The sequence below is a fragment of the Balaenoptera acutorostrata genome, chromosome 1, assembly GCF_949987535.1.
Source record: "Balaenoptera acutorostrata chromosome 1, mBalAcu1.1, whole genome shotgun sequence".
NCBI lineage: Eukaryota > Metazoa > Chordata > Mammalia > Artiodactyla > Balaenopteridae > Balaenoptera > Balaenoptera acutorostrata.
The window spans coordinates 37,439,633-37,455,769 of NC_080064.1; the positions used below are offsets into that span (position 1 = coordinate 37,439,633).

Consider the following 16,137-nt stretch of genomic DNA (forward strand, 5'->3'; position numbering starts at 1 on the left):
ATTTAGAGTGCATGTGTTGTGGGTAAGGGGAGAGCATTTCTGGTAGAGAACATCATGTGTAAAGGCTTGTAGCAGGAAAAAAAAAACAGTCCAAAAAATCCAAACATAAGTTTGATCCTCCCCTCCTCAGTATCTACAGCTCCTACAAATCTGAGAAGGAAGTGGCAACAGGGAGAACGATGGCTCCTGAAACATCTAGCCATTAGGCATTCTCCAATAAGCCAGTAAGAACACAATTTGGGAAACTTGGACCTAAGGGATCTAGACTATTGAACAACACCTGAGAACAAGAGGACTACAGGCTGTTCTGGCACATAAGAGCAGCCAAGAGGCAGGCCAAATACACAATGAGAAATTTAGGATTCTTTTAAAAAAATGCTTATCACTGAAATGCATAGCATTCCATGATAAGAATTTAAAACTCAGTCATTTAGGTGAAACTTAGCCGTCAAACATAACAAAATATAGATATTGAGGAGTTCAAAATTTCATGTTAAGAATGAAAAATCTTTCTATAACGCAAATCTGATTATGACATTCTCTTGTTTAAAATTCCTCAAACAACTCCCCACTGTTTTGGGGATAAAGTTCAAACTCTTTAGTCTAATCCCTGTATTCTCTCCAGTACCATTTCCTGCTTCCCTGCCCTCCATACTCACACTATAACCATACAGCAAGTTACCAGTATACATCATACCTTTTCAAAGAGAATAGAAGAGCCAACATAAAGGAACTTCCACTAACCACGTTGTGACAACTTAAGCATCAAAACATTTTAAAATGAATAGATAGATAATAGTTACAGTTAATTTAAAATAAAATTGTGAAAAGCTACACATTTATAATGATACTTAAGAGATAAAGGCTAATATGTAATATACTAAAAAGTTGTAATACCAAGAAGAGTAACTATAATAGGGTATTTGATTTTTTAAAATTGTTATAAGTAGAGGAGTGTGAAAAAAAGAAAACATTAATAATTGTAAAATATACATATGTTTATAAAGTCTGGATACACAGTTGTTTGTATCTGTATAGGTAGAAAAGGCTGAATACAGGAAATTGTGAGTAAGCAAACCAGACCTCACAAAAGTAGAAACTGTGTCAAGAACAAAAGGACTGATCCACATGAGAAGCATACATAATAACAAGGTAGAAAGAGGATTCAACAATTGATCTGCACCAGTGATTGCTTTAACACAAAAAGCAACTAGAAAGAAGTTTCAACGCTATAATCCAAAATTACAAGTTAACCAAATGCCCTGAAGAAGAGAACTAAAAGTACAAATTACATTACTCAAATCCTAGGAATGAACATTCTAGGTGGCTCTATTAATAATAGTCAGATACTAATAAGCCATACATAGCTTCTAATAATTGCAACAGACTGCGTCAATATATAATGACAGGACAATGGGTTACATAATTCTGACTAAGAAAAACCTAAAGAACACATCATTCCAGGGAAAAACTCCAGGGAAAAAACACATCATTCCAGGAAAAACTAAAACCTATATAAAAAGTATGGGGCTTCCCTGGTGGCGCAGTGGTTGAGAATCTGCCTGCCAATGCAGGGGACACGGGTTCGAGCCCTGGTCTGGGAGGATCCCACATGCCGCGGAGCAACTGGGCCCGTGAGCCACAATTACTGAGCCTGCGCGTCTGGAGCCTGTGCTCCACAACAAGAGAGGCCGCGATAGTGAGAGGCCCGCGCACCGTGATGAAGAGTGGCCCCCACTTGCCACAACTAGAGAAAGCCCTCGCACAGCAACGAAGACCCAACACAGCCATAAATAAATAAAAATAAATAAATTTAAAAAAAAAAGTTGTCTTTAAAAATAAATAAATAAAAAAACTAGCCTTGCTATTAAAGCTATAGATTGCTATTAGACTGTTATATGAGCAGAAAATAAACTTTAAAAAAAAAAAAGTATGATCTAACAAAGCTTTTTGGTCATAAGTTCAGTTTTTTTTTTTTTTTTAATATTTATTTATTTGGTTGCACTGGGTCTTAGTTGCAGCATGTAGAGTCCTTAGTTGCTGCTCGCTGGCTCCTTAGTTGTGGCATGTGGGCTCTTTAGTTGTGGCATGCATGTGGGATCTAGTTCCCTGACCAGGGATCGAACCTGGGCCCCCTGCATTGGGAGCGCAGAGTCTTAACCACTGTGCCACCAGGGAAGTCCCATAAGTTCAGTTATTAAAAGTAGCCCAGTCATAGAATCAGTGACTCAGGTTTGAAATACTCTGGGAAAAGCAATCATGAACTATGCCTTAACTAAAAATCAATAACAAGTCAATAACCCAAATTCTATAACCCTGGCTGGACTAGAGTATTATTCCTTTTCTTTTTGGTCTGGTAAGATTACTATAACTCTCTGAAGATTAAAAAAAAAAAAAACCCACTACTAGAATCCTAGGAAATATCAAGATAAGTATGTTGTAATCCTAAGAAGACAAAGCATGGTTAACGACTATTTTGTTTATTGGCTATTCAGGGTGATTGGTGTATTCAGAAGAATCAACCAAACTAAATTTGTAAATTGCTTAAAGATATCTAATTTAATTTGTAATCAAATATTAAGTATTTTTTAAACATTGATTTTAAATTACATTTTTTGGTTTCTTAGTATATGTATTCAATTATTTGAGTTTTAAACACAATGCAAACAGTTCTGAGTGCTCCTCTCTGCAGACAAAAGCCTCTTGGATGGTACAGAATCTAATCAATAGTTATAAGCCTCTTCAAATCAGGGACTGTGTCTTATTTGACTTTATGTCATCAACCTCTAGCACAGTAGAGTCAGTTCTCAATAAATGTTTCTTAAGTGAAAGCATGAATGATAATAATAATTATAAGAACCCAACAAACAAATAAATCAAACTCTAGTCTCCTTACCTGCTTTTTTTTTCCCCTTTTGACCTGGAACTGGTTCTAAGCCATCCTGACCTTTTCTCATTAACATGGCAAGCGATGCATCATGAGCTCTGAACAGGTCCACTACCTCATGTAAGGCAACATCTGTTATCAGATCACAGCTCAGGACCAGTATATCTGTCTGTCAAATGGAGAAGGGGAAAAGTCAATATCACAAAGGACAATGGATCACCCAAATCATCACAGGATAAACTTACAATGTCTTCGAAGAACACAAACGGCACACTTGCCCTCAAACTTTTTTTATAGCAGTAGCACAGGTAAAATAAATGGGGTCGTTCTAATTGAGCTGTGTTGGAGGAGGGTCTGGAATTCCTACCTCCCCTTTGTGTACGCCCTACTGCTGCTGTCCCTGAGGCACCTCTGGAATCCTGGGCTCTAAGGAACAGAGTACGAAAACCACCACATTGTCTATTTCTGTGACTACGGAGTTAATGATCTTAAATTTATCATCCCTTTACAGTTCAAAAAGCACTTTGGCAAAGTTTGATGATTCAATATGGTTATGAAATACTTTATTTTAAAGCAGTCACTTTGATTGGAAGATTAGGATTGATACATATACATTATTGATACTATGTATAAAATAGATAACTAATGAGAACATACTGTATAGCACAGGGAACTCTACTTAATGCAATGTGGTGACCTAAATGGGAAGGAAATCCAAAAAAGAGGGGATATATGTATATGTATAGCTGATTCATTTTACTGTACAGTAGAAACTAACACAACATTGTAATGCAACTATACTCCCATAAAAATTAATTTAAAAAAACTTAAAGTCACTTTTGTACAATACTAGGAAATAAATAACACATGAATATACTATAATGTGCCCTTCTTTGGGAAATCAGTCTAGCTAATAAACAATTATAATACAACCTCAGGTATGTATAAAAGCACTCATTTAATCCTCATAACAGTACAGGTTCTGCTATTTTAAAAAGTCTGAAAAACATTGGAGTAAATTATTCCAGATTTAAGAATAAAGTAAATATCTACATGGAAATTTCTGTAAGTGGCTCCAACTTTTCTAAGATTTTAATTTAAAATCAAGATTCCTGCTTTGGGGGAAAATATAGATAATTTCAACTTACATTCTAGGAAAGCAAAGAATCATACTTGCTCAGGAAGTGACTCAACCATCAGAATGCCTTATCTTACTGCCTGCAATTTCTTATTCCGAATACAGAATCTGTACCAGAACCGTCATTTCTTTTTCTACATATAACTCATTATTTGTAGTTTAAACAATTCCTTTTGAAGGCCTCTTAAGTTTAAGAAGTTCAAATTTGGATTTTTTTTCTGCTCTTCTACTTAAGGCTCTCTTAATTCTTTCTGGATCTTAACTGAGCTAAAAAAAAAAAAAGTTCCTATAAACATCTTCTTCTTAGGAAAAAAAAATTCCTTAAGTCTGCAGCTCACCATCCAGGAACTGTCAAACGTTAACAGATCAGCCCACATACATGCAAGCTAAGGAAGAAATAGCTTGCAGAATCCTACTTCTTGTTAACAATGCTTAGAAAGGAAGTATGGACCATTTACTAAAGACATGTCACTTACAGCAGTACAGAAGTTGCCCCATTTCTTTATAATGAAAATGACAGTTTGTTGAAGAAAAAAATCCTTTCTATTTTTCTAAGTTTCTTTAATGAGATGACTGATTTCTGAAAGCTGACTGTTCCACAATAAATTTAATTATTAAGTGTACTCCAGAGTGAAGAAAACAACCCCAATGCAGATGCCTCTGAAGTGGTGACAATGTTGTCTTGGAAAATAAATGCTGTTATCATTCAATATCTGCAAAAAATTAATCTGTCAGCATAGTGAATGTCAAACAAGTCCTGCATAATTGTGAACAGTCTGCAGCCTCATTTATCTCTTTGCTTTTAGATGACTTTTTGCTAAGCGGAATGCAAAATCCCCAAGGAGCACAAGGAACAGAGCCCTCCCCCGATGTCTGGTTGCCATCTGTTCTCAGCGTGAAAAGAAAGGCTTCAGTCTGAAAGGGCAGGGCCTGGGATACAGATGGAGGTGCTATTCCATCAGGCCCTCTTCCTGCCTCTGCTCCCAGAGAATGGACCACTCTCACTGAGACCAAACACATTCCTGTCTTCTCTGCAACTCCACTTCCAAAGGAAGTCTCTGCTGACAAACTGTACTTTGTTTCCAAAGCTAGAAATCCTGGAAGAAGAAACTAAAGTCTAAAAGGAAAATGAAATCATCCTTACATCTTTGTAATGCTATCTATTTTTCTTTACATTTTAATAAAAGTTGTAACAGGAAGAAAATAAATGACTATTGTTTTTATTTTTATTCTAAAAATGCAAAGCCCATTCTAGAAATGCAAATGTTCTTCTACTAATTGGAGCCCAGAGAAAGAAAGTGGAAAAACTGTTAAGAGCCAGAAGTATTTCTGATCATGTGTGACCACAAACCATGAATAAACACAGACTGTTTGGACTGTGAAGCAACTGTATATCTTAACTTGAAAGTTCCTGGGACACACCAACCCTCAGCTGCCTTGTGTTTTGGGCAACCAGTTCTTTTCTAACACCACAGTATGCTTCATCTTCTGCAGAGACCAACTGGCATCTCCACAGACCTCCCTATTCACTATTCTAACAGTCCTCAGTGAGCTTTATCCCAAGCCTGCTCCTCTAGAGGAACCAGGGCAATGTCAAGGGCAAAAAGCACAGCTCTAAAGGACAGCAAATGTGTGCATTTTTCACCAAGTAGAAACATACAAGGTCTTCAAGGGAAAGTAGAAGATAGCACTTTAGTATTCAAGATACCCAGGAATTCAAAACTCAAACTGCTGCCAATTAGTCTTGGCTAAAGCAGACAAATAAAGCTTAGAAAACCCAATTACCAAGCCATGGCAAAGTCCAGAAATCTGTCATTATAAGAACATTTTCTATCAAGCCAAAACCATTGAGTAAAACTAGAAGAAAAAAACAAAACCGGATGTATGCGTGTGTGGTGGTAATGGTGGGGTAGGAGGTGGGGAGAACCATGGGGACTAGCCTCTTTTCTTTTCCTGGAAGCTGTTCCATGACAGATTGTTATAAATAACATCATCTGGCAAACAATTTCCTACAGAAAGGAGAAAGAAAAACACACTTACTCCCCTGGAAAAAAACTGTCAGGGCAAGGTAACTACGATGCTTTTACCCACTCAGCACTTCCACAAACAATGGCTATGATCCAAATCACCACCCTACACTCCACCCCTGCCCATACGGAACTAATGAATTCAGCTACTTGGTGTGACTGTGAGTGGTCACAATTTACATTACCTATGTGGCCCAATCCCAATCCAATCCCCAAGAGTAGTTTGGTGCTTTAATAATTACTGATGCCTAACTACAATGGAGACCTCACTATGCTCAATTTTGGTTGAAATACTTGGAAAAGATTCCCAGTCTGCAGTCCCCAAAGTGTTCAGCAAAGGGCCAACTGCCACTTTGTTTTTACTAGGGTTTGACCAGCAGGTGCAGGAAGGAATGACCAACTTAGTATGTAAATAAGAAATGTGATAATCCTTAGGCTTAGAACTAAATATCCTTCCTCTGCTCCTTAGCTTATAGTGTCACCACCATCCAGCATCTGAAGACAGAAAGCGGGCCATAGCCTAGGGCTGAAGTCTTCTCTTTCCTACCCAGTACCCCTTCCTCACATCTCACTGGTCCCAAGTCCTCCTCTTTTATTTCCACTGCACTGTCTTAGTTCAGGCCTCAAAATATTTTTCCAGTCTTTTTTTTTCCTTAACTTTTAAAAAAATTTTATTTATTTTATTTATTTATTTTTGGCTGTGTTGGGTCTTCGTTGCTGCGTGCGGGCTGCCTCTAGCTGCGGCAAGCGGGGGCTACTCTTTGTTGAGGTGCGCAGGCTTCTCATTGTGGTGGCTTCTCTTGTTGCGGAGCACGGGCTCTAGGCACGCGGGCTTCAGTAGTTGTGGTACACGGGTTCAGTAGTTGTGGCTTGCGGGCTCTAGAGCGCAGGCTCAGTAGCTGTGGCACACGGGCTTAGTTGCTCTGCGGCATGTGGGATCTTCCCGGACCAGGGCTCGAACCCGTGTCCCCTGAATTGGCAGGTGGATTCTTAACTACTGTGCCACCAGGGAAGCCCTTTTCCAGTCTCTTAACTGGTCTCTCTCACAGCAGTTTTCCCATATTCTAAGCCACACTCCAATTTCCACTGCTTATTTAATTTTTCTGCTTAAAGACACCCTAAAATAGTGTTCTCCAAACCAAAAAAAAAAGATAAACACTTATCCACTTATTCCCACTTAAAAAATTTATTTGAAACACACAAATCAGGACTTCCCTGGTGGCACAGTGGATAAGAATCCGTCTGCCAATGCAGGGACACGGGTTCGAGCCCTGGTCCGGGAAGATCCCACATGCCACGGAGCAACTAAGCCCATGTGCCGCAACTACTGAGCCTGTGCTCTGGAGCCCGTGAGCCACAACTACTGAGCCCATGTGCTGCAACTACTGAAGCCCGCGTGCCTAGAACCTGTGCTCCACAACAAGAGAAGCCACCACAATGAGAAGCCCACGCACCGCAACAAAGAGTAGCCCCCACTCACTGCAACTAGAGAAAGCCCGCACGCAGCAATGAAGACCCAACGCAGCCAAAAAAATAAAAAAAAACCAAAACACACAAACCACTATAAATGATATAATATGCTCTTTCTATAACATATATAAAAATAGATTTAAGAGATAAAATTAAAAAGAACTAGATATTCTAATTTATTTATTTATTTATAGATATTCTAATATTTACCTCTGGAACTCCATCTTGCACACCCTCTTGCTTTGAGAACACTCCATTTTGGAGATCATTACTGCACAGGATTGAGTTCAAATCGCTTAGCATGACATTAAGGGTCTTCAAAATATGACTCCACCTACCTAATTCAGCCTTCTTTCTCACAATCCTCCCTCCACATAGTTAATGTTAATTTGCTAGAGTAAACTGCCAAGAATGCGTTCCCTAGTCTCTCTTTCCACGACACCACACATTCATCCATCAAGATTCTGGTCTTGTCACAGTTATCGGAAAGGGAAGAGCCAATATATTATCTCATCTAGAGATGAAGTCTTTTCTGATCCATTACTGACCTTAAATCACTAAACTGGATTACAATTTTTTTCCCATCTAGACTTTGAGCTTCATAAGGACCTCTTTTACCTTTGTATCCCCAGAGTTCAACCTGGTATGGGCAAACAAAAGCATCAGTAAATGTTGGCACACTTCCTGTTACCTCCTTGTCCTTATCTAAATTGACTCAAAGATTGAAGACCTAAATGTAAGACCAGACACTATAAACCTCTTAGAGGAAAACATAGGAAAAACACTCTGTGACATAAACCACAGCAAGATCTTTTTGACCCACCTCCTAGAGTAATCAAAATAAAAACAAAAATAAACAAATGGGACCTAATTAAACTTAAAAGCTATTGCACAGCAAAAGAAACCATAAACAAGACGAAAAGACAACCCTCAGAATGGGAGAATATATTTGCAAAACGAAGCTACAGACAAAGGATTAATCTCCAAAATATACAAACAGCTCATGGAGCTCAATGTCAAAAAAACAAACAACCCAATTAAAAAATGGGCGGAAGACCTAAATAGACATTTCACCAAAGAAGACATACAGATGGCCAAGAGGCACATGAAAAGGGGCTCAACATCAATAATTATTAGAGAAATGCAAATCAGAACTACAATGAGGTATCACCTCATGCTGGTCAGAATGGCCATCATCAGAAAATCTACAAACAACAAATGCTGGAGAGGCTGTGGAGAAAAGGGAACCCTCTTGCACTGTTGGTGGGAATGTAAATTGATACAGCCACTATGGAGAACAGTATGGAGGTTCCTTAAAAAACTAAAAATAGAACTACCATACGACCCAGCAATCCCACTACTGGGCATATACCCTGAGAAAACCATAATTCAAAAAGAGTCATGTACCAAAATGTTCATTGCAGCTCTATTTACAATAGCCAGGACATGGAAGCAACCTAAGTGTCCATCATTGGATGAATGGATAAAGAAGATGTGGCACATATATACAATGGAATATTACTCAGCCATAAAAAGAAACGAAATGGAGGTATTTGTAGTGAGGTGGATGGACCTAGAGACTGTCATACAGACTGAAGTAAGTCAGAAAGAGAAAAACAAATACAGTGTGCTAACACATATATATGGAATCTAAGGGGAAAAAAAAAAGGTCATGAAGAACCTAGTGGCAAGACGGGAATAAAGACACAGACCTACTAGAGAATGGATTGAGGATAGGAGGGGGAAGGGTAAGCTGTGACAAAGTGAGAGAGTGGCATGGACATATATAGACTACCAAACGTAAAATAGATAGCTAGTGGGAAGCAACCGCATAGCACAGGGAGATCAGCTCTGTGCTTTGTGACCACCTAGAGGGGTGGGATAGGGAGGGTGGGAGGGAGGGAGACACAAGAGGGAAGAGATATGGGAACATATGTATATGTATAACTGATTCACTTTGTTATAAAGCAGAAACTAACATGCCATTGTAAAGCAATTATACTCCAATAAAGATGTTAAAAAAAAAAAAAAAGGACACATGTACCCCAGTGTTCACTGCAGCACTATTTACAACAGCCAGGACATGGAAACAACCTAAATGTCCAATGACAGATGAATGGATAAAGAAGATGTGGTACATATATACAATGGAATATTACTCAGCCATAAAAAGAAACAAAATTGGGTCACTTGTAGAGACATGGATGGACCTAGAGTCTGTCATACAGAGGGAAGTAAGTCAGAAAGAGAAAAACAAATATCGTATATTAACGTATGTATGTGGACTCTAGAAAAATGGTACAGATGAACCTATTTGGAGGGCAGGAATAGAGACACAGATGTAGAGAACGGACATGTGGACATAGAGGGGGAAGGGGAGGGTGTGATGAATTGGGAGATCAGGATTGACATATATACAATACCATGTGTAAAATAGATAGCTAGGTGGAACATGCTATAAAGCACAGGAAGCTCAGCTCAGTGATCTGTGACAACCTAGATGGGTGGGATGGGGGGAGTGGGAGGGAGGTCCAAGAGGAAGGGGATATAGGTACACATATAGCTGATTCACTTCATTGTACAGCAGAAACGAACACAACATTGTAAAGCAATTATACTTCAATAAAAAAAAAATCAACAAGAAATCAGTATCTAAAACATACAAGGAACTCTGGCAAATTCAAGTTTTGCTTTTAGAACTTTCCAGAATTTTTTTCTGAATATATTTGATCCATGGTTGGTTGAATCTGTGGATGCAGAACCCACAGATATGGAGGGGCCAACAGTGGATGTTGTAACTTGCATGAACGTTGAAAACATGCTAAATGAAAGAAGCCAGATATAAAGTCCACATACTGGATGATTCCATCATATGAAATGTCCAGAACAGGGAAATCTACAGAGGCAGAAAGTAGATTAGTAGTTGTTTAAGGTGAACGAGGAGTGCGGGGTGGCGGGGGGGGGGAGAGCAATAGTGAAACGGTTGGGGCTTCTTTTTGAGGTGTTGAAAATGTTCTAAAATTGAGTATGATGATGGTTACACGTATTTGTGAATATACTAAAAACCAGTGTGTTGTACATTCAAATGGGTGAATTGTATGATATGTGAATTATATTTCAACAAATATACATTTTTGCTTAAATAAACAAAAAAAAATCATTTTTTTTTTTTTTTTAATTTTTGGCTGTGTTGGGTCCTCGTTGCTGCGAGTGGGCTTTCTCTAGTTGTGGCGAATGGGGGCTACTCTTTGTTGTGGTGCGCGGGCTTATTGCAGTGGCTTCTCTTGTTTCGGAGCATGGGCTCTAGGTGTGCAGGCTTCAGTAGTTGTGGCTCGCGGGCTCTAGAGCACAGGCTCAGTAGTTGTGGTGCATGGGCTTAGTTGCTCCCCAGCATGTGGCATCTTCCCGGACCAGGGATCGAACCTGTATCCCCTGCATTGGCAAGTGGATTCTTAACCACTGCGCCACCAGGCAAGTCCAAAAAAATCCAATTTTAGATGTTTAGAAACATCAGACTTTCTGACAGAGCTGAGTACCCTTTGTAGATATTGTGACTGTTCGGAGTTAGGACAGGGATCACAGAGGTAATCTGGCAGCTTCCTAAAGCAATGAGGTAGGGAACGAACTTGCTGCCTCCAAAGAAGAAAAGACAGAGATATTTGAAAGGAAAGAAATCAGATGCTGCTGTCCTGGACAGCATGGCTAGAGGGTGATGTGCTACACTTATAATTTTAAAATGTAGGTTCAATACTTATAGTCATAATATTTTTAGTTCATTCACCTTCCTACAGTAAGTTTTCCTCTTCAGTATAGAACAAATAGAAGAATTCTACTCATCTTTCCTGTGTGAAGCTAAAAACTAACTGAGAATGTATTAATTTCTGTTAAATGAGTTCTACATAAAAATGCTGGTCACTTCTCTTCCAGGATTTAGATATCTGTAATTTAATTTTAATCTCCAAATGCACTGATATTAAAAGAGAAATAACAAATGCTGGGCTTCCCTGGTGGCGCAGTGGTTGAGAGTCTGCCTGCTAACGCAGGGGACACGGGTTCGAGCCCTGGTCTGGGAAGATCCCACATGCTGCGGAGCAACTGGGCCCGTGAGCCACAACTACTGAGCCTGCGTGTCTGGAGCCTGTGCTCCACAACAAGAGAGGCCGCGATAGTGAGAGGCCCGCGCACCGCGATGAAGAGTGGCCCCCGCTTGCCACAACTAGAGAAAGCCCTCGCACAGAAACGAAGACACAACACAGCCAAAAATAAAAAAATACATAAATAAACAGTAATTATAAAAATAAAAAAAAAAACAAAAAAAACAAATGCTTTTTGTTCTCTCAAATCAAACCTTCATTTTGAAATAATTTATTATTCTGAATTTATATTAAATAATTTCATTCTTTTTCTTCATGTCAGACACAAATACTCCACATGATAAATGCATCATTGCCTCATTTCAGACCACAGAGTATGCTCTTACATATTTTCTGCCTGTAACTTGAATATTAATTTTATCCTGAAGTATATGACATAGAAATAGTGTCTAGTTTACTTAGAAACCAGAAAGCTCGGAAGAAGATCAGCAGAGGGCTGTGAAAGAGGGGAGTTTATAACAATATGAGAAACAGACAATTAACTAGTTAAAAAAAAAAAAGAAACTAAAATCACCCCCCAAAAGTAACTTCTAAGATTAGATATGTTTATTTTTCCTATTAATTCCACATGTGACTTTGATAAGTCATTCCCTCTTTGGGTCTCAGTTTCCTCATCTATAAGATGAGAGGGCTGCACCAACTCTGAAGTCCTTCATGGCATAAAACTTATGATTACAAGGGTCAAGCTATTCTCAATTCTTTATCTAGAGCTATGCTCTGGGTTCAGTGGCATTAATGATGGTGGTGACCCTAAAGTCCTGAGTTTCTAATTCACTTTGGGAATCATGATGAAAGATTAAATCATGTTAAGTATAATTTTGAGGCTCAGCACATTTAATTAAACTTGAATTCTTTCTGCACGACATGGGGAATATAGTAAATATTTTATAATAACTATAAATAGAGTATAACCTTTAAAAATTGTGAATCACTGTATTGTACACCTGTAACATATACTATTTATATCAACTATATTTCAATTAAAACATAAATTAAAGTAAATAAACTTGAATTAATTGAAAAGTAATAATCCATATATGGCATGTAAGGCAATTCTCAGTTAAGTCAGTTAGGCACAAAAATCCAGAATCAGGTAACCATTCTGGTTAAAGAGAATGCAACAATCCAAGTTAATTCATTAAAGGATGTGTCTCTGAACACCTTTTTAGCAACAGCCTGACTAACCACATACTTTTAGAATTCCAATCCATAAAGATTCCAGTTCAGAAACTAGTTACACTCTACCTGCTACTGTCAGTTCAACTGGTTCTCTAAGGCTATGCTATCTCTAAGTTGATGGCAAAGACAAGTAACTTAAAATTGGACAGCATTTTACCATTTACAAAGCTCTTACATATACTTTATTTCATTTAATTCTAAATTCACGTAATTCTAAAATATCAATATAGTTAAACTCATTTTATAGACATAAAAATAGGCTCAGAAACACTACGTGATCTGTCCCTTTGCCATCACATTGCTTTCCAAAATACACACACACACCCTAACAATAATAGTGGTGCTAAACGAATCTATGTCCTCTTTATACATACCCATGTTACATTTAAATTTGGTCAGGCATCTTACTATTTAAAACTAAATCATACTTAATGGAAAACTATAAGATAGGTTATATTTCAAAATAATATGTATGATACTTGAAAACTGTAAAGTACTGTATGATTATAAGACTTTGCTTTTATTGAAATTAATAAATCTGTGATCATTTTGTAATGTATAAAAATATCAATCATTATGTTGTACAACCTGAAACTAATATATTGTAAGTCTATTAATTATACTTCAATAAAAAATTAATATATCTCTTATAATAATGACCTCCAGATCATAGAATGTAAATAATACCACTGTGACTTGCACTGTTCAGACCACATTTCTGAACATCACATTCTGAAAGAGACACTGACAAATCAGAGAGGTCAGAGAAAGTTACAGGGATGCTGACGGGTCTGCAAATTATGGGAACTAGCAATCCTTAAACAGGAGAAGAGAAGAACTTGGGGACCCAATAACTGAAAGGCTGCCACTGGAAGAGCAAGATCGTGTGTTTTGATTGCTCAAGGACAGAATATGATCAAAAAGTAGAAATTTAAGAGGAGCACTGATGAGGGACTTCCCTGGCAGTCCAGTGGTTAAGACTCTGTGCTTCCACTACAGGAGGCACGGGTTTGATCCCTGGTCAGGGAACTAAGATCCCACATGCTGCATGGTGTGGCCAAAAAAACAAAACAAAACAAAACAAAAAAGGAGAAGTGATGAGTTCAACATTACAAAAAACTTTCTAATGTCTAGAAGCTCATGAGAAATACCCATTGGAGGTTTTCAAACACAGCCTAGCATAACCTCCATGGGAATAGATTCTTGTGGAGGGTAAAAGATTAGATTAGATGTCTAATTCTAGGTCCTAACAGTCTATCACTCTTGATTATAAAAGAACCGAAGGAATTGTTTAGGACATTTTCTCTGTCCTTCATACTGTCCTCCAACCAAAGGCCCCAGAGATGGAGTAAGTAAACTCCTTACTCATTATCATTTCCAGGCCACTTCTCTCACTCCATTACCCCAGTTCATGACATGAAGCACATGACAACAGACAAAATCACCTACTCCTCCTCGTTGCAGTCAGCTACAGAACTCCCTTGTCACCCTTCTCCTTCTTTAGAGATTGTGAAAGTTTTAAGTAAAGATGATAGATTGAAGAGGCACAACTATATTTCCCTTTCCCAAAACATCAATGGAATAATAGTAATAGGATATTTTAAATGGGCATAAATGCACAAAAACAGGAAAAATGGGAGAGAATACAACATTGAAAACAATGACTCCTATGTCAGTCGTAGGAAAACTGAGAAGTAACTCAGTTTATACCAGACTCCCCAAAAGGCTCAGAAACTGATATGAGTAGAAAGCTGGGAAGGGAGGGGTTAAAATAAAAAGGCCCTTTGAAAGATCCCTCTTTTCTACTCTGTGCAACCCAACTACTGCACAGGTCCCACCGCGGTAGATGGCTGAAGAGAATAAAATAGAGGATATCTGGACTGGGGAAGAAGCATAATCACAGCTGGCAGTAGGGAGAGGGGATGGACCTTAGAGAAAAGGAGGGATTTAAAAAAGAATACATACAGGATTCTGAGACACCCACTTCCCCTCCCTGCCCCAACCCCAGCCCTGACTCTCATTCATTTCCTAGAATGCCAGCAGAAAGAGAAAAAACCTAAAGATACAGATGTAAGAGATTCCTCTGAAAGAGCCCAACCATATTACCATATCACCCTACAGTGAAGCTCATAGTCGACATGCTCCATCCATACACAAAATTTGAGCAAAAAGATTAAAAAATGGAAAATATGAGAGAAAAGATAAGAAAATTAGAGTACCAGTCTAAGAGATCCATTATCAGAATAGTAAGTTTCCAGAAAAAAAAAAACCAGAAAAAAATAGTTAAGAATCATCAACAAAATGATTTTTTAAAGTTCCCCTAAATTGAAGGACATGAATATCCAAGTTGAAAGGTTTCACTGAGTGGAGGGCTCACGTGGATAAAACAGATTCACATGAAAGTACATCATCATGAAATTTCAGAACACTTGGGACAAAGAGAAGATGATACAAATTTCCAGAGAAAAAGGTGATCAGATTCAAAAGATTAGTAATTACAAAAGCTTAGGACTTAACAACACTGGAAGGTAAAGACAATGGAGCAATGTCTTCAAAATTCTTAAGGATCAGCTTTTCAACTGAGAATTCTATACCTTGTCAAACTATCAATCAAGTATGAGGGTAGAATAAAGAGATATTTCAGGCATGCAAGGTCTCAAAAAATTTAGCTCCCAAACAAATTTTGTCAGGAAGCTCTAGTATATTTTTCAGAAAAACAAGGGAGTAAACCAAGAAAAAGGAAAATATGGATTCCAGGAAATTGAAGAAAAGAGGCAAAGTAAATCCTCATGATGGTGAAGGGAGATGACAGAATGATAACTACACACACACCAGGCAAAGAAGGCAATCACTACTACTCTGGGAGAGACTTCTTTAGGAAGATGAAATTGACAGAATAGCTGAGGAGTCTAAATATCTTGAGAGACGATTAGACAACTAGTAAAAAGTTGGGGTTAATCAATAAGTTCATAGAAAACTAAGCACAAGAAAGACAAGCTATGATTATTACCTTGCAGGGAAAAAAATGGTGTGGCAAAGGAAAAAAACTGTAGATGACCACAAGGCTCAGCAGTTTACATGGTCAAACTACATAGTCAAGCACTAAATATTGATCTTCCAAAATTACAATATAACTATATTAGAAGGAGCAAAATCCTCATCTGTCATAGTAGGGAATCAATAAGTAGTGTCTAAAACAGAAAGTAACCATTTAAGCATGTTATTTAGAGATACAAAGGTAAAAACCAAAATAATTAGCTAAAAGAAGAGAATGTGATTACC

At 38.1% G+C, this 16,137-nt stretch overlaps 1 protein-coding gene across 1 annotated transcript in view; it reads right to left on the reverse strand.

Moving 5' to 3' along the window:
* The window catches only part of EIF2B3 (eukaryotic translation initiation factor 2B subunit gamma), a 157,849-nt gene that overhangs the window by 98,236 nt on the left and 43,476 nt on the right, over nt 1-16,137 (reverse strand). Inside the window, exon 4 of the mRNA XM_007164563.3 lies at nt 2,897-3,056. Within this exon, the coding sequence (XP_007164625.1) occupies nt 2,897-3,056 (160 nt within the window). The remainder of the gene's footprint in view (nt 1-2,896; nt 3,057-16,137) is intronic.